This window comes from Thunnus maccoyii, chromosome 9, assembly GCF_910596095.1.
Source record: "Thunnus maccoyii chromosome 9, fThuMac1.1, whole genome shotgun sequence".
NCBI classification, from domain to species: Eukaryota; Metazoa; Chordata; class Actinopteri; order Scombriformes; family Scombridae; genus Thunnus; species Thunnus maccoyii.
The window spans coordinates 8,990,769-9,016,594 of NC_056541.1; the positions used below are offsets into that span (position 1 = coordinate 8,990,769).

Genomic DNA, 25,826 nt, shown 5'->3' on the forward strand with positions numbered 1-25,826 from the left:
TTTTTCAGAATCAGGATTACAGCAACAATCCCTATTATTTTGCGAGCTGAGGCAATGGTGAGGTGGAGAACACATTCTTGGGTGATTTTAGCTGAAGAGGCAGTGAGTGAAGCCCAAAGGTCGATGGCACAGCACTTTCTCAAAGGCCTCAACTTGAGCTGGTGACAGGATTGAGTTATGTGGCATCTGTCCTGTCAAATGCAATAAGGAAAGCAAGGCAGCGAAAAGCCCAAGGTTTACTTCTTTCCAAGCTTTATATAACACACACACACACCCAATAACTGCTGCAGGCAATAATGCAGCTTTGTTTTCATAACATTGAAAGAGAGGTCTGGCATCCCTTCCTCAAAAAAGAGATTCACCTGGATATTACAATGTGGTAGAGCACATATGTGACCTCCCCTCAAAAAGTCTATGCTATAATGCATATCCAATACAATTTGACAGCTTAAGAAAGATAGATAGATAATCCTAAGACACTGTTCAAAAAGTGCAGAAATTTTGTAAGTAGAGCTAAAACATTATTACCTTTTGATCTTTGCCTGTTAGCCTAAACACCTCTATCACTCTTGATATCAGTCCCATGGAGAGAAGCAAGATCAATCAAATCCATTATCTGGCTTTTGTGTTTATCACGCTTTAAACTTACAGCAGGGGCTCGCGTTGTCATAGAAACAGCTGCAGTAGAAAAAGGTTAGATTGTTGTTGAACTTGGTAGGATGCATGGAGTAACAAGAGTCATCATTATGTGAGATATCAGCGACACAAGCGGAGAGGGGACTGTTGTTTCTTTTGTTTGCTTGAAAAGCAAGGCCTTACAAATTAATGTGCGGCGGTGACTGCAAATTCTCAACCCCCCCCCCCCCCTCGTATGAAAATGCAGGAGACTGGCGAGGCTCACAGATAATACTGAGCTAAGGCAATATACTGCCACAGGTGCAGGGATTTGGCTGAATTCCTGCATAGTAATAAAACTCAGTGATAGAATTTTGTTTTCAGAGCCTCAGAATTGGTTTGTACCTGCGCCACAATGCAATCATCTTGACTAGCCTTCCTGCAGAAATGAATCCTGTCTGGCCCACCTGCAGTAAAGCTGAAGCACGGTGTGATGTGTCTTGAGGATTGCACATTAGCATTCACGCCAACTAGGGAGCTTACTGAGCATCCCCAATACTGCTTGCAATCTCTAAGACATTAGGCTGTTTGTAACAAGTGTTTGCACTCCAATTCAATTTTACAAAGACGTGACTGTAAGAGATCTGCAATGTGTAGAGCCGTTTTCACACAGGGTAATAACAACATTGCCAGGTGCATTTATCTCCAGGTAAGACAGGATTTTTGTCATAGATGCAAAATTAAAATCATCTCCAGCCCTTGTTCCCACATACTGTCCATGTGGTAAATTGACTGTCTGACAGTTTTTTGTTTGTTTGTTTAAAGCTGCTATAATTGAGATTGTGTTTAACAATGCATCATATAACTGTGTCTAATGTGAAACAGGTCGATTGTAATGACAAACCCACAGAGAATTATAACCCAACTCTGCGGTTCCCTTCAGCTATTAAGAAGTTTTTTCTTCGCATCCACAGAATGTGTAATGAAACAGCTGTTTGCTATTCACCATAATATGTATAATAATAATATGTTAGTGTTGTGATTACAACTTGTTTCCACTGCCCCCAAGTGGCCAGACAATCTGTTAATGCTGGCTTAAAAATGCCTGCAGGAAAGTGGCAGGAAAGTGAGCCAGTTAGCGAATAGATTTCAATCAATCAAACTTTATTTTTGAAGTAGGCTGTGGCTCAGGGGGTAGCGCAGGCCATACACTAATCACAGCGTTGGCAGTTTGATCCCCAGCTCCTCCTGCCCACATGTTGAAGTGTCCTTGGGCAAGATACTGAAATCCCATATTGCTCCTGATGGTGAGACCAGCACATTGCATAGTAGCTTGCTGCCATTGCTGTGTGAGTGTGAAGGGGTGAATGAGTGGCAAACTGTAAAGTGCTTTGGGTAAAAGCACTACACAAATTTATCTCTCATACAGGCTGCCAGTATGCTTCATCAGAACCACTTTGGCTGGCCGAACAGCTTTGGGACATATAGAGACAGTATAGTGGGAAATTTCTCTCTCTTTCTTCTCTCTGAGTTGATAGTTTGCACTTAGTGTTGGTGGCTAGATTACTACTCTTACAGAGACAGAAGTGGGGTACTTAAGTTATTTTTCAGAGCTTTGTAAAAGTTTTTGGCTTAAGCCCACAATGTCACTTTGAAAGAGTGGAATCCAGAGCTCCATCAGGGCAGTGAAACACAATGCTGTGCAAGCTATTCAGATGAGACGAAACACAAATAGGCTGAATCTGAACTGTGGACAACGTGATCGCTGTGAGATAGGCAGCGGGGAGTATCTGCAGCATAGCGAAGGAGATAAGGTGAGGAGAGCGATCTCACCAGAGGCGAGTGGTTTGCACTCCACTCAGCTGAAAGTGAATGGCTGATCTGTGTTTCCACACACATACACCTTGTTTAAAACCCCTGGTTCTTTGCTTTCAAAGGCTTTCCAAACTCAAGAACCACAAAGGGGCCTTTTGAAGCAATATCTCCTGGTGTTTCAATGGGACAGCCGAGCGCCAAAAAAATTCCTCTTAACATCCAGATCCAACCGCAGCCTGCTGCTTCACAGATGTTTAATTAAAACTGGAACCTTCTTTTTCCTTGGGGATTACTCAAAGCTGGGGAAATGTTGTAAACATTAGAGATATTTGATATTTGTTCTTATTGGATTATTTGACTTTGTAGATGCAAGTAATTTATCAATTTGCCTTCTGTCTGTCTGTCTTCTATTTTTGCACAGCCACACTTCCAGGTGCAAGTAATTGCAGCTGTAAAGTATTAGATATCAAGACTTGTTCAATTTGCTTAAACAGCTTTTCATTATGCACCTCGTGGAATCCAGTAAGGAAATTTTGAATTGAGTTACAGAGGCAAGCTAAATATTAGGAGTATGTAAGATTGCAACAACGAGTCTGTCCTCCCAAGAAAAACTACACTATAGGTTGTAATGTCAGTCGCCAAAAACAACCTATAGTTTCATTTGAGTGACAGATGCCATCTAGCAGCCATAATAATTATAACCCGCAGAAGTGATGCAGTTCTGCAGTTCAGATGTCGTCTATATAAGGTGACAAATTTCCAGATCCAGAGGTGGCAGGTTTGTTGGCTGGTTAGATCCTAACTTGCAAAAAGTGGATTTAGCTGCAGGAGACCCCTGTTTCCAACCATAAGTGTCATGTTTCCAACTGCGAGTCAGTCATTTTGTTTTTTAAAAATCATAACTACAATTGTCGTGGTGTTTACTGTTGCCATGACGATGAAGGTTGCCTAACTTTAAGGAAGCAACATAAGTACATTTTACCCACACCATGTTTCAAAAGATCACTTTAACCCTAACCATCATCTTTCCTTAACCCTAACCAAGTGTTTTTTGTGCTTAATCCTAACCAGACTTTAACCACAATGTTGTCACATCTTAAAACATCATTCATTTTTAACAGTGATTTGTAACAGAAAGCACAAACAAATTATGTTGTCCTGCCGATTACTGCCAATAAAGGCATCATATTAGAAGAGTTGCTATGGGTTGTTCTGGAATGCATGGTCAAATGACCTATTTGGTTGTTTAATTTAGACGACTTGTTGGCAACATATGTTTACATCAACAAGCAAAATAGGCTTTACAATTACAATTACTAAAAGCTGCATCATCTTTTGTTATGTTAGCTAACATTAGACATTACATCTGATCAGAAGTGGCGCACCTGCGAAATCTGACTGGACCAAAATTTGAAGATAGCCAAGTAAAAGACCTCCCACACTGTAAATCCTGGAATATATGTTCTGATGTCGGTTACAAGCCATGATTGCTACACTAAAGTAAATGTATTTGATTGGTGCAGTACACCAGTACAAATCCAATATCATTTAGAGGAATACATGACAAGAGGTTCTGGGAAAGGCAATTGATAAAGGGATTATTTGACAACTGTTTTTTGCTGGGCCGATTACCCATTCGGAGATGTCAAAGGGATTTTATGATACAACATGGCTCTTGATTCTGGTCTACACAAAAACAAACAACCATGTGAGCGCAAACATGCTGTGTCTAAATGTGCAGGTCTTTGCCTCATACTGCTGAGGAGAGCAGAGATTCCCCCAGAAATCTCTCAGCAGGGCCTTTATCAAAAGCTTAGAGAAACGACTCGCCTGCTGCATTCAGGCTCACACCTCTGGGAATTCTCCCCCCGCAAACATGAAGCCAAGAAGAAAGGGGTTTATTGTCAAAGAGTGTTTCAATTTGACTTATAATTACATTCAGTAAGGGAAAACAAAGCAATCTGAAGTGCTTGAGACACTCAGCTCCATAATTCTAATGAACTGATTCCCCATTAAAGTTGAAGATAAGATGTAAACGATAAGCAGAAAATGGAGACAATCTCTGGGAAAATGGATGAACGCTTAGCCCCATGTTTAAAACCAAAGGGGGAAAAATAATAGTGTTTGTTTTATTCTGTCAGCTTCTATTTCCCAATATGTACATTGCATCATATCACATTAGCAGACATATGGCACATGCCAGGTGTTGTGTTGTTGTCACCATCAGTGTAAATAGCCTGTTACAACTGCGTTTAGTCTTTTTTAAGACTCTCACATTCTAGTGCAGAAGAAAGTCTACAGGAGTAAGACTGTTTCACCAACTTATGTTTAAAGCCCCTGAAGACTTAGTTAAAAAGCGTTAAATGTATTTTTTAAAAAGTGTAGCACTGTTCTGCTCTGTCTGGCTTTATGAACAGGGCCCCAGGTTCATTTACCATCGACTCAGTGCTAGTATCTATCTTGTTTACGCCTGTGTTTTCACTAGGTATTGAGTTGGTGACAGTTTAGTTGTAAGAAATAATAAAGTGTCTGTATGTGTGGCCTCATTTATGTCTAAATTGCCACCTTTAACCTGACCCGCTGAGCTAAAATAAACCATAAACCAAATGCTTATGCCAAAAATAAAGGGGTTTTTTTCAACTAAAGGCAAAACGCAAATAAAATATGGAACAATAAAAGCACAAAAAGGCTTCAGACAGCTAAATCAATTAGATTGCCCCTTTTATTTAGTTTTCATTGTGAAATACGATATGGAAGAGAAAATGCACAGGCATTTCAGCTATGCCTGCTTCAGTGTGCAATAGCCCTTCAGTTTCATGGTTGAGTCCTTTTAATGTCTTTTATTTGTGTCAATAAACTTATTACCATGATTACAGAGTGGTTGCCTTTAATCAGAGGCTTCCTTCTATTTGCCTCACTAAAAAAAATCCCATAAGTCTAACAAGCAAACACAAAACTATACATACATTCACAGAACTATATACAGATTATAGAAGCCAGCAAACAGCCATATAGGCAAATCTTAAACAATTTCAAACCACTGTGGACAACAATAATCCCTTAATAGTATGAAGCTGTCTGAGCTTTTTAAGATTGAGATTGGACAGAGCATGAGTGGGTTCAGACTGAAAACCATATCAGAATATGTACTATAAAAACCAAAATAGAAAAGGAAGGAGTCAAAAATTCAGACGGCACAGTTGCAGAGTAACAGGTTTCAAAGTAGGCTATAGTTCAGGAGCTTTACGGAGAAGCAAAGACACGGCTTGGTAAAGAGATGAAGCAAACAACATAAAAACACGGATTATGGGGCTGGAAGAAAACCTAATAGTGGTAGATTATAATGGCATTACTACCTGGTGAGACACGAGTACACACAGCATGCACACAGGCTTGAGGTGTTTGTGGGATGATGGGACTGACACTCAGGGGTTGAGTCACACAGAGGCTGAGCAGAGGGGCGAGGATCATAAAGACTGATGCTCGGCTATGAGAAGAAAAGAGCTCAGCTCCAGTGAGTCATCCTCCACTGGTTTTGACCTTTGTCAGTTAGATCTTTCTTTGGCTCCTGCTTGTATCCGTAGTTAAAGGTATACAGTATATGGTATTATGTGGTCTTTCTGCTCCCTCGTTATAAGCTAATAATGAGGAATTCTTCCATTAGGATTCTGTCAGGAGCACTGCAATGGTGTTGGAGAGGCCCACCAACACTTCAGTCTTAATGTTATTATGAGAACATTATGATTAAGACATGGGTCACAAGAACACATTAATCTTATTATGGTATTTATGTTAAGGCCGTATGGAGTTTATTAATACTACAATTACGGCAGGCACCATTAGTCACGTTGTTGGAGGCATATTTCGACACCTTAATCCAGGTAAAATTGTTCTCCTGTGATTTTTCAACTCACAACACTTGCCAAATATGCCTGGAATAATGTAATTTTTCACAGTCACTATGCATAGTGATACCCAGGCTTCAAATGAGTCTCAGTTCGGGTTGGCGTTTTTATTTAGATTTGTTTATGGATTAAGCAAATGAGATATAAGTGTTAATTTTTGAGCTTTAGAGGTGCTGGTAAGAGAAGAGCCAGGCTAGCTGTGTCCCCCTTTTTTTTAGTCTTTATGCTAAGCTAAGCTAAATGACTGCTGCTTGTAGTTTCATATTTAACAGACAGATATGTGGACAGTTTTAATCTTCTCATCTAAATCCTGGCAATAATATGAACAAGTGTATTTCCCAAAATGTTGAACGCAGTAGCTATTTTTATTTTTAAACATAACTAAGAGGAATCCTATTTACTGGGTCATGTAGACCTGTAGAAAATATTGGAATTTACCCAGTGCACCATGACCAGTAAACACCCCAACAGCAGCAGTACATTGTGTAGTGTGCCTGATGCCGACCTAACTCATTCCAGGAGCTCCATGGTAGTCACATGTACCTAGTTCATTTTGCCAAGCTTTCCCATCCAAGTCAATTTCACAGCCCAGCTGTAGTGAGTTTTTTTCCCCTTTCGTGTCTTTCAAACTCGATTTCAAAGAGTTCTGGGAGACAGCAGTGTCCTCAGTGTTGGTCGATCACATTTTCTCATTAATCTAAAGTCGCCGTAGATGCCTTCCGATTACGACATGAATAATAAATAGGCCTGTTAGTCTCCTGTTTAATTCACTGTCTATCTGTGTGCATTAGGGAAGCTGCTTTTCCACAGTAAAAAAACCCAAACAGCCTCAGACACATGACATTGTTGTTCCAGACTTAATAAAACAACCAGTCAGGATGTGTTATTGTGTTCCAGTGGACTGGGCTGCATAGAAAAAAAAACAGTGTCAGTGTAAAACCACTAATACACATAATATGGTTTAGGTTCTGATGCTGGTGTGTCACAACTAATATTTTTCTTGTGATATGTGATACCATGCTTCGCTCCCCTCTATCAGATTAAGTGACAGCCTTCATATTTCGGTGTGATTACACCCTATATCAGTTGCTTGTATCAAAAGCCTTGATGTGACTTGAGCTCCAATTTGCAAAGTAATTACAGATTATGACTAATTTCCTCTATGGTGTTGAACAATTTTTAGAATTAAGCGAGAGGGAGATGAGGGATTAATTCACATTCTGATGCACCTACCAGTGTGCTGCAGGTACAGATGTAGAGGGGCGATGTATATCTATTTACGGGCTAGAACCAACACGGATCTTTGGCTCGTTAAGTAACCATCCATCATTGATGTCTTCCTGATTATCATAGCATTAATGCTACATATGAAGCCACCATAAATAATTCAAAAGTTGTCCACCTCAATAAAAAGGACTTCCTTCTGGTCTTATATCCAGTTTGTACAACATGTGCTGCTCCTTTGCATGATGATTGTCAAGGTGTTATGTCTCCACCTAAAGGTATCCTACAGAACTGAATACAAGTCACGCGTCTGTCTGTGAGCCCTGCATGACAAAATGCTGAACTGATAGGCAGGATAATCATATAAACACTCCAAGCAGCATTTTAATCAGAGGCAATTACAGATCTCTGTCATATTTAATGATACATGAGGTATACTTGTACATGAGGTACAATGTGATTAGGCTTGTGAAAATAGTGGAATTCAAAGGAGTATTTCCCTGGAATTATGTGTATGTGTCCAATTACACCCTCATATCTATACAGTTTTTAATTAAAAAAACAGCTGCTTAAGTACAAAACACCATTAATGCAGCAGTGTTTTATATATTGCATATTTATTATTCATATTGAACAATATATTTTCATAATCACAAGAAAAATACACAATAGTAAAGGTGCTTCTGTACAAAACTTTTTAAGTGGCTAAAAATATAAAGTGAACTGGGGGGCAAATTTTACATAAACTCCGAAAGTTTTTCCTTCACTTTCTCGTCGATGTTTGCAAAGTATTTCATTTGGGCAAGCAGTGCTTTGGCTGTTTGAAGCTCTCCTGAAAAAGGAGAAAAGAGAGTGCAAAAGGAAGTTTAATCAATGACTCATTCGGCGACTTAAAGGAAAGCCTCAGCATAGATTACAAAGAAATGAGTGGGAGGAACAGAAAAAAATTCAATGCAGCGACTGAGTATAATACCTTTACGGAGGGCAGCGTCTATCTGCACTGTCAAGTCTGCCAGTTTCTCTGCAAGTGAGGGGGAGACGAATTTCAATACTGCACATGTTAACAAGCCAGAGCACATAGGGTGCTTTTTATTTCTACAGAGGAAACTCAAAAGCAATCTCGCCTCTGAGAGTAACTGCATGATTTGAAGTTTAAAAGCAATTAAAACAAACCAGATTTTAAAAAGTAAATCAAAGATATATTGCATTAACATAATTTGACACCATTGAGTTTACAAAACAAATTGGAGAGACCATATAGACAAAGATAGATTTCTGATAATGTGTGCGTTAATAATTGAGTTTCAACCTTATTGTGCATTGTAAAGCAATTGTGGCCATTCTGCAACTCAGTGGTACCTTTGGGGGGTCCTGAGCCACAGGTTGGGAGCCACTGCTGAATGTGACTGGAACCTATTTGGTTCATAGTGCACTATGTGAGGCTCTTTTACATTCTGTCCTGCAGTCAGTGTGTCAATTCTGTATTACATAAATACATATCTGATGTGTTAGCACTACTTAACCAGGTACTTGTTCATCTGTGTTAATTTATGATCAGATTAAACCACTCAACCAGACTTTCTCTCAATAGACTGAACCTACCTTTTGTGTTTTGGCCGATCTTATTGGCTTCCTCTGGAGTCTGTGCTCCATCAAGAGCTTCATTGATCTCCATCAGCTCCATTAGAAACTGTGAATCAGCTCCGGAGTCTGTGCCCTCTTCTATACGCATCCCCTCCAGCTCCAGCTGAAACATATGATGGGAGTTCATCAAGCTGAACCGCTCCTTTTAAATGCATTTCACTACTATTGGACTGTCAGATGGTGATGGCGTTTCTTTAGAACAATGGCACAGACTGACAAAGAGCTTGGAGTTATGAAAATAAACTATTCATTAGAATTTGAATCAGAGAGTTCAAACTCACCATATAAAGACCACGACTCAAAGGCTTAAGCAGAGTCGTGTATGCTTTGTTCACAAGAGCCGACTGGTGTTCTGAATACTCCTGTTCTTTCTGCAAAAGAAGGTTCTGTTAAGTTTTCTTCTAATGATGCCAACTTTAATCCATATTTATTTACTTCAAATCTGTGCATATGCATTTGAAACAACATATGTTCACATTATCCAGAGTTCCAAAAAAAGGAGTTACATGGGAGGTATTTTATACCTTGCCACCCCAATCTATACCACTGTCAATATGTGAAACACCAAATCCTTGGTGATACAGAAAATTAAGTGTATGATATAGAGCTACTTCTTTGTAGCCGAGCAGTTTGGGACCCTTCAGGGGTTGCAGGTGTAAGTTTGACACGACAGATGTGTAGAAACAAGACAGGGAGGAAAATACCTTGGAAATGGCTGGCAGATCCGAGTACATTTTGCAGCTATCACGTCTGTCAGCTCTTGTGAAAATCAATAGTTTCAAGCTCTGGCCCATGGGCCCGTCATATAGAGCTGTTTCTGTAATAACAAACAGTGCAGTAGGTGGCTGCCTTGTAGCCTTGTATAAGTAATGAGTTTTCCATATATGATGAAGACCCCTGAGGCTGGAAGATGTCTAATTAAGAAAAAATGGCCAGAGGTGCTGATAAATTAAACAGAGTCAGTACATTATTGGACAGGTTGTGTGTGTAGAAAACATTTGGGCTTCCTCTCCTCTCTCAAATTGTGTTGAATATGAGTTTAGCTTTCATATCATATCATGACAACATTGTGCATTGTGCTTTTCCACCTGAGTGTACAGAATAAATTATGTGCTAACACACCTCCGCCTCCTCTCCTCCTTGTACTCATAATGCTTATTTCTTTATACTGCCATGCAATTTCCTTTAATGATCCATGAGGGGGAAACTGGATTATGTGAAAATTTTATCAACTATTTACCACTTTGTAAAATAACCTACAAGGGTCATTTCATGTCAAATCAGACAGAATCCAGGAAAGTAGTTGCAGCATCATCTCAGATTTTGTTCAAAGTTTGTCTATATAATGTTTGAATCCCAAACAGAAGGCCTGTAAAATATTTGACCATGTCTGAGCAATAATATCTTGAAAGGTATTATTCCTAGACTCACCAAACTTTGTAGGATGGAAGACAAACATGTTCTCAGTATGACTGAACCATTAAAAGTTTGTACTGCATGCCTATTGATTTTCTATAAGGCCCTAGATTTGGTAAAAAAGTGCAAAATTCCTGCAAAATTCCCACCCATATGGTATCATAATTTTTTCTTCAAATGCAATCTTTTATTAATACTGTGCCAACATTTGAGGTCTCTACCACCAATGGACATGAAGATATTATGAATAAAACATTTTCACCTCATTTTCATAGGACCAAAATGAAAATGTATGTGGAAATAGCTTAATGTATGGTCATTTAGTGTACAAAGTACCCAATGTCCTTCCATGTTCCCGTCATAGATAAATACACACAGTTAAAGGCATCGTTTTAACTCTAGGAGAAAAACCTCCATAATGAAGAAGTACGGTCTTCCCTTATTATCTGTACTTATGTGCATCCCAGCCTCTGAAATATTGATTAGAGTAAAGAAATCCATGTTGTCTGTAGGCTCCTTTTACTCTAGGTCATTATTGCAAGCTATATTCTTTCTATTATGGCATATAGCTTTCTAACATGCACACTGTGAAATTACATGTATAAACACATCCAACCTTTTATGTGGAAACATATTTAGATTCTCCCACTCGAGCTTGAGAGGGTCATTTAAAATACCACTCATTTCTCCTTATACCAGAGGTTTTATCAAAATATGTAACTTATTTTCAATATCCAGCACTTTACTGGAGACACAGTATTCATCTCAAATGCTATTATTCCAATGAACACACGGAAAATGTTTATCCTTTATTTCTTACAATTCCAACGACACAGGAGTTCAATAATCATGGAGATACTGAGGCAAAAAATTTTAATCCTGAAATGGATGTTTTTCTGCCATGCGTAAAATACCTCTCAAATCTGTGTCTATTTTTGTATGTAAGGAAGGACATTGGCACTTTCTACCCTTAATAACCATACATCAAGCAATTTCTATGTACATTTTTATGTTCCTCCTAGCTACCCCACATACCATTTTGGTCCTATGAAAATGACCATAACATGCTACCACGCTTTATTTTATTCATAATATCTTCATGTCCATTGGTGGCAGAGACCTCAAATATTGGCACAAAATGAATAAAAGATTGTATTTGCAGAAAAAATACCCTTATGATTGATATCATATTAGTGCAAAAATGTGGGTTTGTAGTACCCTCAATATCACTCTCATTTAGGAATTTTGCACTTTTTTCCAAATCTTATAAAAATAAAATGGCATGCAGTACAGGCTTTAGATATCAATACCTAAACATGGTTTCCCAGATACGGTCTTCTTGATGCTATAAAAATGAAACAATACCAAGGGCTAAAAAAATATCAAAACATAGGATTTGAACAGAAATATTTTACAGGCCTTGGTTTTGGGATCCATTCATGATATAGACAAGGTTTGAGCAAAACCTGAGACAGTGCTGCAAACAGAATGACCCATAAACACATTCAACTTTAAACTGCTCAGCTGCATTGGGACAAGACTTATTTCTTCCTGTGACATTTTTAAAGCTTCACAAGTCAAGGATTGTATGTAAAATATAGGTCTAACTGTCTCCTCGGTCTAACTGTGCTTTGGGCTGCATGTGATTTACCAGGTAGATCAAACTTTCTTTTCTACAATAAATTCTGGTGTTGAAAAGGTCACCTTTTCTTTTCTGTCTATAAGAAGTGACAAATCAAAAGTGAAGAGGAAGAAAAGGCCAAATATATCCTTAACAGCAGTGAGTGCTTAATGTCTTTTCCTTTTATTGTCCTTCAGTAAAATTCATCACCAGGAGTTTGCTATGTGTACATACAGAATGCAAGAGCTAACACACTGAGATCATCAATTTATAGATACTCACTGTATGTGTAACTCTGTTTCTTTGGGGTTTAGTTTCTGCCACTTATTTTTCCATTCTCTGCCTAAACACACCTTTCAATTCAAAAGATGGATTTTAGCTATAACTACACAGTCTCTTTGAGACACGTAAGCGATTATTTCTCCCTTCAGAGCTCTTCAAGTGAAGTGAGCTTAATACCACAGATCTATTGTATCAGGAGTTATGAAATATTGTACATAGATGATAAAGGGTTCTTGACAGACATCAGACAATTGTGAAACTTTCACTTGCTTAAACGTTACTTAATTTCTAATGACTTTTATATACATTGTACTAGGGCTGCAACACACAGTTACTTTCACCATCAATTAATATGCTCAGTTAATCATTTAACCTATGAAAATAAACAGCAAATCAAAGGCCAAGGTAGCATCTTCAAATGTCTTGTTTTGCACGACCAACAGTCCGAATCCCAAAGATATTCAGTTTGCAGTTACAAATTGGAGAAAAGCTGCAAATCCTCACATTTGAGCAGCTACAACAGAGAATGTTTTGCATCTTTGATTGATAAATGACTGAAACAATTAACAGACTATCAAAATAGTTAGCAATTCATTTTCTGATGATGGACTTATCGATCATCAATCATTTCAGCTCAATTTAGTACCTAAGTTTAAGTAGTTTAATACTACTTAAATCTTAAAGTTTATGGAACTGAGCCATCATTAATGTTATTAATTACACTTGTGCCTTTCCTGCGACAAATTGAAAAGAGTTAAAAGAGTCTAACAATATAGTACATTGATCACATCATAAAATTTAAAACTGTGTTATAAAGCTTTTAGCACTCCACCTATTTATTTACTTTTTTTTTTAAACACACTACTTTTTCTTTCCTTTTTTCTTTATTGAAGCAGTGCACTTTCATCTTCTCAGTTGTTTAGCTTTTGATTCCTTGAACTTGCTTGTCTTGTCTTGACCTTGTCTGCTTGGTAGCTTAATATGGGGAAAGCTGCCATCCAAGGGCCTACATTTGTCAATGTCTTTTAACAAGCTCATCTTTCAACTTTGCATGTGCGTTTGCATTTGAGTTATTCCCCCGGCCAAATCACAATGAATCATACTTACAAAACAAAACACACAGCCAAGTGGCCTATTAGTGACAAGGGGTCAAACACAATTTCCAGTGTCACTAATAGATAGGGCAGCCTCAGCTGACTCCGAGACCATGTTACTCAGCTGATCTTTATTCAGATTACACTTACAAACCCCTGCCTACCACAGATTTCTGGCTGAAGTTGTCTGGATGTAGAGACCGCTGGAGCTGCAAGTATCTTTTCTGAAGCTTTTGTAAGTCCAGTGTGAATGTGTAGTCACTAAAAAGAGGCAAAAATATGGCAACATGAAACGATTTGCTCACTTAATAATTATGATGTTTATGTAGATAGGATAGTGGGTAGTAATTGAGGAGACAATTACTCACCAATCCATGATCTTGAAGTAGGATGTCCCTTCCTCAGGGGGCTGGACTACTTTGCATGACAAGCAGAAAAATGCAGGTGTTTTGTCAAGAGACTGTTTGCAGTTCCAGCAGTTCAGTTTCACTTGAGTTGCACAGTAATTCCTTGGCGAATTGACTTGATTAGTGTAATTAATTATCGCTCCTCCCTTTCCCAGTGCTCTGAGGTTCGTGTTGCTGAGCCATGTGTCCTTTTTGAGGAAACTGGTAGACAAACAGTGTGCTGAATATGTAACAGCTTTAAAAACAGACTGCCGATTCGTCATCATCCGGTTTGACTGCAGTAAAGCCCGGGATGAGCACGCAATCCGCAAAGAGTTCAACGACAACATTTCTGAATTTGAAATACACTACTTGGTGGTGTTGATCAAACAATCAAAACATACGATCCTCTTGCTGTCAAAACATTCACATCTATCAGAAAGACAGAGGAAGAAGATGCGTCTTCTTCTACGTTTGTTCAAAGTCACACACTGCCACCGGTCGGTTCGGCGGTGAAACTGTCTCGGAGCTGCTGGGAAAAACAACGGCGGCTAGCAACGGCAAACACAAATTTGTTAGCAAATATAGACTTTACAGTAACGCTGGATTTGATAGCAGCCCATCAAACGTAGTAAGTCGAACAACCTAGGACTTTTAACACATGTAACCAATGTTCCGCTGTCATATTAACCTCGGCGTTTGCCGGGACGTAAACTTCAGGTAACAAAAGGAGCCGGTATTAAATATGTAGCTAGGTTAGCTCACCAGCTAACAGCAGCCTAGCTTGGTTTGCTAAACGTGTTTTAACATGAGTGACTGTTGTTTGTGGACAGTGTTGCTAAGTAGCTAATTGTCAGATACTCGTATATTTCGCTAAAAGACTGTCTAATTATTTAATGCCAGGCAGAAAAAAAAATCACTAGCGTTAACTTTCTGCTTGGACGCTGTCTCAGCTATCTGGCCAGATGACAAAGACATCCCATGCTAGCCATCCAAATGAACAGTACCTGACTTACTAAAATCATATCCGTCACAATTCACACTGATAATAAGACCTGTGACCTATAAAGGCACATGTTGCCTATGGTAGAGTGCTGTTAAAATTTCACTTGGATCAGTATCACGCAAATATTTAACTTTATTCACGCCTTGTGCTAACGTGTGTCATGTTTGAAAACAGCTGGAAGGAAGGAACCATGTTTCCATTTCCCAATGTCTTTTTCAGATATCCTTTTCAAGCCCATGGCGACAAGAGGGGCAATGGTCCATGAAGACTTATGGATACACAGAGAGTGGCTTGTCCACCAGGGACAACATCAGGCACTGGAGCACAGATAACACCTTCAAAACAGTGAGTTATTTCATTTACTGAGTGTACTTGTTGCTGTCACATCATCTACCCAATTTAAGACAAAGGCGAGGTACTGTATTGCAATATTTGTTATGTGTGCAAAAGGTACTCTGAAGTTGAGCCAGTCTAATATGCGTATTTGGCTAAGAATCAGACTAGGCGTCTTGACTCCTCGCCTTTACAGTTTCCTAACAAAGTACAAGCTGTGATGAATGCCAACTCCCAACTCTTGTTGTGTATGTGAAGGTGTGCGTTTTTAGGGGGAGGCGGGGGTACAAAAGTTGAGGGTAAAGTATTCCAGAGAGACAACCAGTTGGAGACAGCAGTTTCTATAAGGTAAACAGGATCTCTTCCTGAAGGTCGAGGGAGGTGCTTCTCAAGGCCCCCACAGACAATACTCTGGGTATTATTAACGGAAATGGCTAAGAATAGAGAGCAGGGGAGCAAGGTGGCTCCTCTGGCAGTCGTGTTGTTTGGGTTAAACAAGCCAGAACGGAACATCATCTTTAGAGGAGTGACTTCTCAAGCTTACATGTTGGGTGTGTCGCACGCACAAAAGGCTAGAGGTTGATTTAGAGGGTTTTATCTGGCACTGATGTACAGCAGCAGCAAAGGAGTAGTCGTGGATCGGTCTTGGCTGTCTACGTATGGAGTTATCGTGCTTTACAGTCCAGATCTGTAAGTAGAACAACTTTTCAAGTACATAAAGAGCACTTTTATTTATGCTTACATACGAATAGTATTGTTCATTGCGTGGGTTTTTTTAGTTTGGTTATATTTTATTCCAACAACTATGAGTAGTAACGTTACCGCGTCTTGCTACCTGTGTGCCAGGTGTAAATGTGAGGTTGCTTCTTAAAAGGATTCATAGAAGTTTTAGCCCTAATTAAGTGTGATATACAGAGTCCTCTGTCACTTTATATGTAATTTTATTTCAAAATATCAATATACAGACAGGTGACAAATTAAAGGAAAAACTGGCACAGGTCTGAATGCTTGACCCCAACAGTGAGGGATCCTGTGGCTCTGTTATGCTTTGGGGGGCATTTTGCTGGCATTGTTTGGGTCCACTTCTCTCCTTAGAGGGAAGGGTCACTGCAAATCAATACAAAGTCACCAGATCTCAACCCAATTGAGCACCTATGGGAGATTTTGGACTGACGTGTCAGACAGCGCTCTCCACCACCGTCATCAAAACACCAAATTAGGGAATATCTTTTTGAAGAATGGTGTTCCTCAGCCTTGGCATTGATTCTAAAAGTCTCTGGAAGTCCTCTGGAGGAATGAACACCATTCTTCAAAAATCTGGTGACTGCGAAGGCCATAGCATATGATTCACATCATTTTCATACTCATAAAACCATTCAGTGACCCCTCGTGCCCTGTGAATTGGGGCATTGTCATCCTGGAAGAGACCACTCCCATCAGGATAGAAATTTTTCATCATAGGATAAAGGTTATCACTCAGAACAACTTTGTATTGATTTGCAGTGACCCTTCCCTTTAAGGGGACAAGTGGACTCAAACCATGCCAGCAAAATGCCCCCTAAAGCATAACAGAGCCACTGGATGCCCTCACTGTAGGGGTCAAGCATCCAGGCCTGTACCGGTTTTCCTTTAATTTGTCACCTGTCTGTATATCATGATATATTACATTTTCTGGTAGATGAATTAAGAAATTGTTAGTGGTTAAAATAGCCAGACTTAGGTGACTTTTTGAGGTGATCCAGCAAACTTAATACCTGACTAAACAAAGTACTTCATTACATAGGTGTAAAAATCACACAGAGATGTCTGATTAAATAGATATTGTCTCATGTTATATATCCCTATATTCCCCACCTCTATCATTAATTGATAGTGATGTTTCTATGCAAAACCATGGATCAGTATGAGCACCATTACTGACACATACGATTTTGGCCAGATACAACTGATCTACATTGCTGTTTAGTCATCACTGTTGTTGTTGTTGTTGTGTAACAGTGCAATTTCACAGACTTTTTTCCAATTATTCCTAATTTCATAAAATATTTTAGAGTGTCTGAGTGCTTTATAAAATTTGAAGCACTTGATTTGGATGTCATAATAGGCATCCTCCCAACTGAATGTCAGGCGTATGTTTTTTTATTATTAAGACAGTTTTAAATGATTGTTCTGTTTTTTTAATTTTGTTTATAGCCTGCATACATTTTAAAGGCAGCTGTCTTACAGTCTGTGTATATGTAATTTTTTTGTTTTCTTCACAGGGACAACCCATTAATTCTTAACAAATCATAAAATCATGGCTATGTCCAGTATGACACCCCTTTTGAGAGCAAGATTAATTGTGCCAGTTTAACAATTCTTAAATCAATAACACGGTATCCCACCCAAGTGAAGTCAATAAGGCAATTCTTTGTCACAACAAGCAGGAATCTCTGTTTCATTACTCCTGGCAGCCTTCAAATTAACTGTCTGGAATGTTCAGATGTATGACCTTGTTAGTTAGCATTGTAGTATTGATTTGTCAGCAGTATTGTGTTGGGGTTCAGGTAAAGGCCGTGCCAGCATTAATGGGAGGAAGCTTTTTGAGTTTTGACTACGTTATTTGTAGTGACTCAGTATCTCATTCTACCTAATTATGATTATTTCCTTAAATCTTCTTTTTTTTCCACAGATAAACCATGATCCCCATCACTGAACTGCGGTACTTTGTGGACACACAGCCAGCATACCGCATCCTGAAACCATGGTGGGATGTGTTCACCGACTACATCTCCATTGTTATGCTTATGATTTCTGTGTTTGGGGGGACACTGCAGGTCACCCAGGACAAGATGATCTGTCTGCCCTGCAAATGGGTGGTCAATCAGACCTGCAAGAAGAACTTCAATTCCACCCTCTCCACATCGCTCTTCTTGGAGCCCAAAGGGATCCAGTATGATCTGGACCGCCACCAGTACAACTATGTGGATGCTGTGTGCTATGAGAACAGATTGCACTGGTTTGCCAAGTATTTCCCCTACCTAGTATTACTCCACACCCTTATTTTCCTAGCCTGCAGCAACTTTTGGTTCAAGTTCCCTCGGACTAGCTCTAAACTAGAGCACTTTGTATCCATCTTGCTCAAATGCTTTGATTCGCCATGGACCACTAGGGCGCTGTCAGAGACAGTGGTTGAAGAGAGTGATCCAAAACCAATGAAAATGAATGGCTCAATGGACCACAAGGAGTCTGTTATCAGTGAGGATGTTGAAGCAAGTGTTCCTATGCTCCAAAGGACAAAGACGCGCTTTGAGCAGGGCATTGTAGACAGAACTGAAACAGGGGTTTTGGACAAGAAAGAGGGTGAACAGGCAAAAGCCCTGTTTGAAAAAGTGAAGAAGTTCCGTATTCATGTGGAAGAGGGAGACATTGTGTACAGACTGTACATCCGTCAGACTATCATCAAAGTCATCAAATTTATTTTGATAATCTGCTACACAGGGTATTACGTGCATGATATTAAATTCAGTGTTGACTGTTCAGTGGATATAGAGAGTCTGACAGGTTACAGTGTGTACCGTTGTGCTCACCCGTTGGCTACACTTTTTAAAATCTTGGCCTGTTTTTACATTAGCTTAGTAGTGGTGTATGGTTTGATCTGCATGTATACCCTTTGCTGGATGCTTCGGCGCTCTCTAAAGAAGTATTCCTTTGAGTCGATACGGGAAGAGAGCAGCTACAGTGACATACCAGATGTTAAGAATGATTTCGCATTCATGTTGCACATGATAGATCAATATGACCCTCTGTACTCTAAGCGCTTTGCTGTGTTCCTCTCTGAAGTAAGCGAAAATAAGCTGAGGCAGCTCAACCTAAACAATGAGTGGACACTGGACAAGCTCAGGCAGAGGATAACCAAGAACTCTCAGGAGAAGTTGGAGTTGCACCTTTTTATGCTCAGTGGCATTCCAGACACAGTATTTGACTTGATGGAGCTGGAGGTTCTTAAACTGGAGCTCATCCCAGATGTCACCATCCCCCCGATCATTGCTCAGCTGGTCAACCTGCGAGAGATGTGGCTCTACCACACTCCAGCCAAAATTGAAGCTCCAGCATTGGCTTTTTTGCGAGAGAATTTGAAGTCTCTGCACATCAAGTTCACTGACATCAAAGAGATTCCCTTATGGATCTACAGTTTGAAGAATCTTAGTGAGCTTCATCTCACAGGGAATCTCAGTGCTGAGAACAACCGTTACATTGTCATTGATGGGCTCCGGGAGCTCAAGAGGCTCAAAGTTCTTCGTCTAAAGAGCAATCTCACCAAGCTACCTCAGGTGGTGACTGATGTGGGCATGCACCTCCAGAAGCTTTCCATCAATAATGAAGGCACCAAGCTGATGGTGCTCAACAGTCTGAAGAAGATGGTGAACCTGACCGAACTGGAGCTCATTCGCTGCGATCTGGAACGCATACCGCACTCGATCTTCAGCTTGCACAATTTGCAGGAAATTGATCTGAAGGACAACAACCTGAAGACCATTGAGGAGATCATCAGCTTCCAGCACCTTCACCGGCTGGTCTGCCTTAAGCTCTGGTACAACCAGATTGCCTACATTCCCATCCAGATCGGCACACTGACCAACCTGGAGAAACTGTACCTAAACAGAAACAAGATTGAGAAGATTCCCAGCCAGTTGTTTTATTGCCGCAAGCTTCGCTTTTTGGACCTTAGCCATAATAACCTAACCTATATCCCAACAGACATTGGATTTCTCCAGAATCTTCAATACCTGGCAGTGACTGCCAATAGAGTGAGTATTGAATAGTCACTGTTTTCCAAGCATTTAAATCTTTGCGGTTGATTGTGTATTGGATTCTTTTGTCATGTGTAGTTTGTTAAAAGAAGATTTTCTGCTGTTGAAATATTATGAAGCTGCAAATGCTAATGTCTCTCCTTTTTCCTTCCCAATCTCAACCACCTTGAAATAAAGATTGAGAGCCTGCCTAATGAGCTGTTCCAGTGCAAGAAACTCCGCACTTTGAACTTGGGAAACAATTGCCTGCAGTCTCTGCCATCACGGTTTGGAGAGCTCACTGGGTTGACACAGCTAGAGCTGAGAGGCAACCGTCTGGAGTGTTTGCCAGTAGAGCTGGGCGAGTGCCGACAGCTAAAGAGAACCGGCCTCGTGGTGGAGGAGGACCTCTTCAACACCTTACCCACAGAGGTTAAGGAACAGTTGTGGAAAGTTGACAAAGAGCAGACTTAAATAGGTCTGTGGCTGCAAGTAAAAACAGATACTCACTAACTGGGCCCTGACACAGGTGGAATGCCCACACTATCGCAGAGGGCTTGTTGAAGCAGGCTGCTGCAGTGTACAGCCAGAAGGGTTGGGTATCGAGAACCAGTGCCAGTTTGACAGACCCAAAATAGTGATTCTTACTCATTCTGCTGATTCTCAGCTACTGGTAGTTCTCCTAGTTATTAATTGTCCAGCTGATTTGTATTCCCTCACAAACAACGTCTCAGGCCTTTCCATTATAACTCAGTAATGATGCTTTTTAGCAATAATTAAGCAGTGCCATTGTGATCTGTAGTGTGCGTTTACATTTTGTGCTTCTCAGTTATGGTGGAGAAGTTTGAGTATGCAAAACTGTGGGCCAAGTTTGCTACAGACTGAAATAGATCATGAACAAAGTTTCTACTGTACTTAGTTACTAGAAACAAGAGGTTGCTCTCGTCTAATCCAAATAGTATCATTATTTTAAGGGAACAAATGAGATAGTAAGGTTCTTCATTTCTAGTCAAACTACAATAATCACTTGCTCCAGCTGTTTTGACTTGTATTTCACTCTGAATTGCATCATAACATGCAAAGTAATTAATCATGAAAGGCAAGAAGCTGTAGTACTGTCTTATTTGTTTTTTGAGGAAAAATTTAAGCAGAAGTTCACTTACAATTTTTGACAATTCACCTGATCAAAAGTAAACTACATAGTCAAGGTGGCAATCCTTTACATTTGAGTCAGTAGACCTGGCTCTAACCTGATATAATTTGTAACTGTTGGTCAGTGTTTTTCCTGGTCTAGAGAGAAGACCATGGCTTTCAACAGTCTACTTATTATTAGGAAATACCTTTGTATCTGTGTGCTGTATTATATTTGAAATTGATCTAGAAAATCATGAAAGTATGACAAAAACACAAAAGTCAGTAGTAATGAGAGGATGTTGTATACAGTAGGATGGAAAGGGTTGGTGAAGAGACTGTGTTAGTAGTGCAAGTGTTTCAGAGGCAGAGGAGTTGTCGTTGATTGGCCTAAGTCTTGGTAACAGTACCATGTGAGGTATTAGAGTGCGACCCTTAATCGGAGCCTTTTTGGCAGAGTGGAGTGGTGGTTGGCCTCTTTCTGGGGATAGATGTTCAGTAATTTTGACCTAGCAGTTGAAGAAAAGCAATTATTCTACTATTCTTCTCAGTGAACTAGCATTACAAAGCATCACCCCCATTCAATTAAACTAGAGGGGCAGCTTTTCAGCAAGCAGATACCCAACCCTTACTGCCAATACACTATTAAGTGGGATTTTAACTACATCTATTACATAGCCATGCTGCATTCACATTCTTTGTTTGCAATGAATTGCACAAAAAAATGAACACATTTTGGGAAAAAGGTTTGAATGATATAAGTCATGTCAATGTCAAGGAAAGGTTCTAAAGGATAATACATTGCTGGTAATTTGTTTGGAAAAAAAAAGAAATGTTCTATAAACAGGTCAGATTGTGTTGCCCTCTGTAGACGTAGATGCTTACCTGAAACACTTTTCTTTGCTGTGGTGGATATGAAGTAACCACTGGTCGACTACTCTGGGTGTTACTGTCTACATACAATAAGTCAACAACCAGACATGTCCTCAACTGTTTTATTTTCAAGAGCCTGGCTTTGTCTTCATTACAGTTTGTTATTAGATCATTGTAATATTTCTATGATGTCTCTATCTTGATAGTAGTTATTCTATTATTTCAATCTTGCTGAACTGCATTAGTAATATTATAGCCACCTTAAAACTAAAAATATTTTAGTTGCTACAAATTAGATTAATTAAGGTGAGGCGAATAAAAACATGGCCGTGTCTGAAAGATCATATTAGTGAAGTTTGAAATCTTATCTTTTTCTAGGTTATAAAAACTAGCTACACTACATTTTATGGAGAAAAAAAAAAAACTTCCACAAATTTATTAGAAGGTATGTGCTTATTTGAGAGAGCCAGGTCTTTCAGGTCAGTTGCCTTAACCACAGTTCACTGCTTTTGTGTTATGTACTGTTTCTGTTGTTTGTTGTGGCATCCGCAGACTTCAAAACAAATTGTAGTACTATTACTCAGCCCCAAATAACAATGGCAGGGACAGCAAGGTTTTTCTGTCTGTTTTATATTTTGTTCAAATGTTCCATTTCATCATTTTATTTGGACATTTCTACAGACAAGTTGCCACAGTTGAAACCAGTAATCAAATTGGGCAACTAGGAAGACTATGAGATGGATGAGACATCCTTTTCTGTTCTGATGATGGCTCTGCTAATTTTATTTTTTACATAAATGTTCCCCTTAATGCAACTTTTAAGTCTCTTAACGAGTGTTGCTGTGCACTGCTAACAGCTACTAGAAGTGTACATTTTTAAATCTGAAGATTATGACTTTAATTATAAAATAAATTCTACATTTTATTTGTAAAAAAAAATATGTAGAAATTTATCAGTTTAGATATTAATTATTGACAAGATCATTTTGGTAATGAAAGAGAGGTTTATGTTTGATTTTTTTTTTTTTTTTTTTTGTGCGTGTGTGTGTGTGTGTTTGTTTTTGTGCCAGATACAGTCCTCACCTTCTATGGAAACCCATTCCTGACAGGAAAATTACAAAAAAAAAACAAAAAGCTAGTAATTAAAAAATCTTACAAAGTAATACAAAGTAAAAAATTATGATTTAATATTTTATCATTTTAGTTTACTAATGTGATATACAAAACTTTGACTTGTTGCCTTACAGCAGGCCGGTCCTGGGTTCAAACCCAATGACAGTTTGACTTAGCATCATATTTTGTCACAATTTTAACTTAGTATCTCATAATTATATCAGATGTATTTCTATTTTTATCATTCCTAATTTTTCATTTTTTTTTCTGTCAGTAACGGACCTCCATACTTTTCAGGTCAGGTCACCTAATTATTATTTATTTCTGCAAACTGTTTTTGTGTGTAGAGAAAAGTTTAATGCTTATTTGCCTGAGAGTGACTCTTCTGCACTTGTGTTTTGCCACAATAAGCAGCACGGTGCTAAAAATGTGGACTTCTGAATACAACATCACTGCACAGCTCTGACACAGCACAACACACTATAGGGGTTCTGGTGTTTTCCCTCCCCAAGAAAAAAAATATTAGTTTATGTTTTAATAAACCTTACTGTGCAAAGAAAACATGGACAGCAGCAATATATACTACAGTAACTAGGTTGAAAAGCATAGGAATAGTGACTGAGTTTAAACTATGTACATTTATTTCAGTAACATGTTTAACTATGCTATATTGTGCAATATTGCCTTGATTTAAACTATGTAAAGGGTAGTTAGTAGTGATGTAGTTTTCTAATGTGCATGGGCATTCTTTTTGTCACATTCATTTTACTAAAGGTGATGGTGAGACTTTGAATTTAAGTAGGTTGCTCTTAGAAGATGCGTTTGCACTATAGCACCTCCCACAAGTTACATTTAGGTAAATGCCAATAATGTTATACAACTGATGTATACAACATGTTTTCTAGTATGGGCATATATAAGGTATACTGTAAAGGTCAAATGAACGACTGCCAGCCATGAGAATGAAATTGTATAAGGTTACTATTTCAGTTTTTTAGAACTATTCAATGGAAGACAAATTAATGGCCCTACAGATACCTCTAAGTCCCATCTAGAGCATTTAAAATGACACCTCAGCAATACATCACAGATTAAGACAATCAAGACTATCCTTATTAAGAGTGACATCAGAAAACTTGATGTCATAGTTGAGTGTTGTAGTGGGCAGTCTACACTGCAAGTAAATGGTCAGTACATAAAAATACATTTTGTTGGTTGCTAGTAGTGAGTGCTATCAGTATGTTTTTGTCGCATAGTTTTGTTTTCTGTATTTCCCCTCATCATTTTGACCTGTTATATTTTTTTTCCATTTTGACAGCTATTAGTATTATTACAGTATAACTAAATTTCTCAGGAAACCAGCTAGTACTCACTTCTTTTTTGAGTTGATTGCCTATTTTTTTACTACACCAGGTATTTTTATTAATTTAAACAGTTGTGATAACATTTTTATATGCATTTCTATACATTATTTTCTAGTTTGGTGTACTTAATATTGACTGCTGGTTTAAAATGTGTTTTTGTGTTTCTAAAGAAACCACTTGGTTTAACCTTGATTATGTGTTTTCGTCAGAGATCACGTATTAATTGAGCCGATCGTTTCATAAGTCTTCATTGTGATTAGCAGGAAGTGTGTGTGAATGTTATCCATGTGTATGTCCACTTTTGTTGTTTGTTCTCTTAAATTCATTATCTTGGGTACAAATCATTTTTCAAGGTTTCCCAACTCAATTCTAATCATAGGTAATGAGCAAATGTGGTTACATATAGTGTTTGCTTGACAAAAGTTCAACAACAAATTCATTAAAAAGGAAATCATCAGTGCATCAGTATTGACATGAATGATGTGACCATGAGTACTCTGAACATGTGTCAGTCTCATCCTCTGTACACACTCCACTATAGGTGAATAAGTAAATAAACTTGGTTGACCAAATTTGCCTTGGTTTTTGTCAGGTTGTTGCTTGTTTGGATGTTGAGTGAGTCTGTCTAATGCACCTTTTCTGTCTTGCTAACTACACAAGTACCATATTAGATAGTGGTCTTTATGATAGTCATAACATTTATTAAGAAGTAACTCAGAAGAACACCTGTATAGGACACATTATTCAATGAACACTCACTTGCTGGAGCAGTTAAAACCTGAGGCTATCTGGATGACGGTCTCGCTAAACACTTGGCCGTCTATAATGACACTACTAGTTGCCATTTTCACAGTCTATTGTAACACAAAGCTGGATTGCCAACTGGACAAAATAGGCAGCTGCCCTGGAGCCCAGAGAGCTCCAAGCTTACTGTGTGTTAACTGTGTTTGTTTAATTTAGTTGAAAATTTGATTGGGAACATGCACCACTAGCGCATATAACAACTAACCTGACAAGGGCCTGCATCCTGCTGTACCACCAAATGTTAAGGCCCTGTCTTGAAGCATCAAAATCTATTTTTAAGACCTTTATTTTTTCAGTTTTGTGCTTATATGTTGGCTATTTCTAAACTGACATGTTGTTTACTCCACCCCAAATCTGGTAATATAGCAGAGAAAGCATAAAACTACACATTTCTCACAGAGTGAGGATGTTGGGTGTTCATAAGAACA

The 25,826-nt window shown here is 38.9% G+C and overlaps 2 protein-coding genes across 3 annotated transcripts; one reads left to right on the plus strand and one right to left on the minus strand.

The window, feature by feature from the left end:
• Window positions 1-8,157: 8,157 nt before the first annotated feature.
• hscb (HscB mitochondrial iron-sulfur cluster cochaperone) lies at window positions 8,158-14,454 on the minus strand. Its single transcript, XM_042421076.1, has 6 exons — window positions 13,985-14,454; window positions 13,781-13,877; window positions 9,485-9,574; window positions 9,162-9,306; window positions 8,533-8,580; window positions 8,158-8,391 (listed from the first exon to the last, which is right to left on the minus strand). The coding sequence occupies exons 1-6, from the start codon at window positions 14,350-14,352 to the stop codon at window positions 8,297-8,299; spliced, it is 843 nt and encodes a 280-aa protein (XP_042277010.1). The 5' UTR covers window positions 14,353-14,454; the 3' UTR covers window positions 8,158-8,296.
• Window positions 14,455-14,543: 89 nt separating this feature from the next.
• Window positions 14,544-25,166, plus strand: lrrc8ab (leucine rich repeat containing 8 VRAC subunit Ab). 2 transcript variants are annotated; one of them, XM_042421074.1, is made up of 4 exons: window positions 14,544-14,633; window positions 15,228-15,353; window positions 18,013-20,131; window positions 20,312-25,166. In XM_042421074.1, the coding sequence occupies exons 3-4, from the start codon at window positions 18,020-18,022 to the stop codon at window positions 20,585-20,587; spliced, it is 2,388 nt and encodes a 795-aa protein (XP_042277008.1). In that variant the 5' UTR covers window positions 14,544-14,633; window positions 15,228-15,353; window positions 18,013-18,019; the 3' UTR covers window positions 20,588-25,166. The 2 variants fall into 2 exon arrangements, with proteins under 2 accessions (XP_042277008.1, XP_042277009.1); XM_042421075.1 differs by lacking the exon at window positions 14,544-14,633 and adding an exon at window positions 14,653-14,722.
• Window positions 25,167-25,826: the final 660 nt, after the last annotated feature.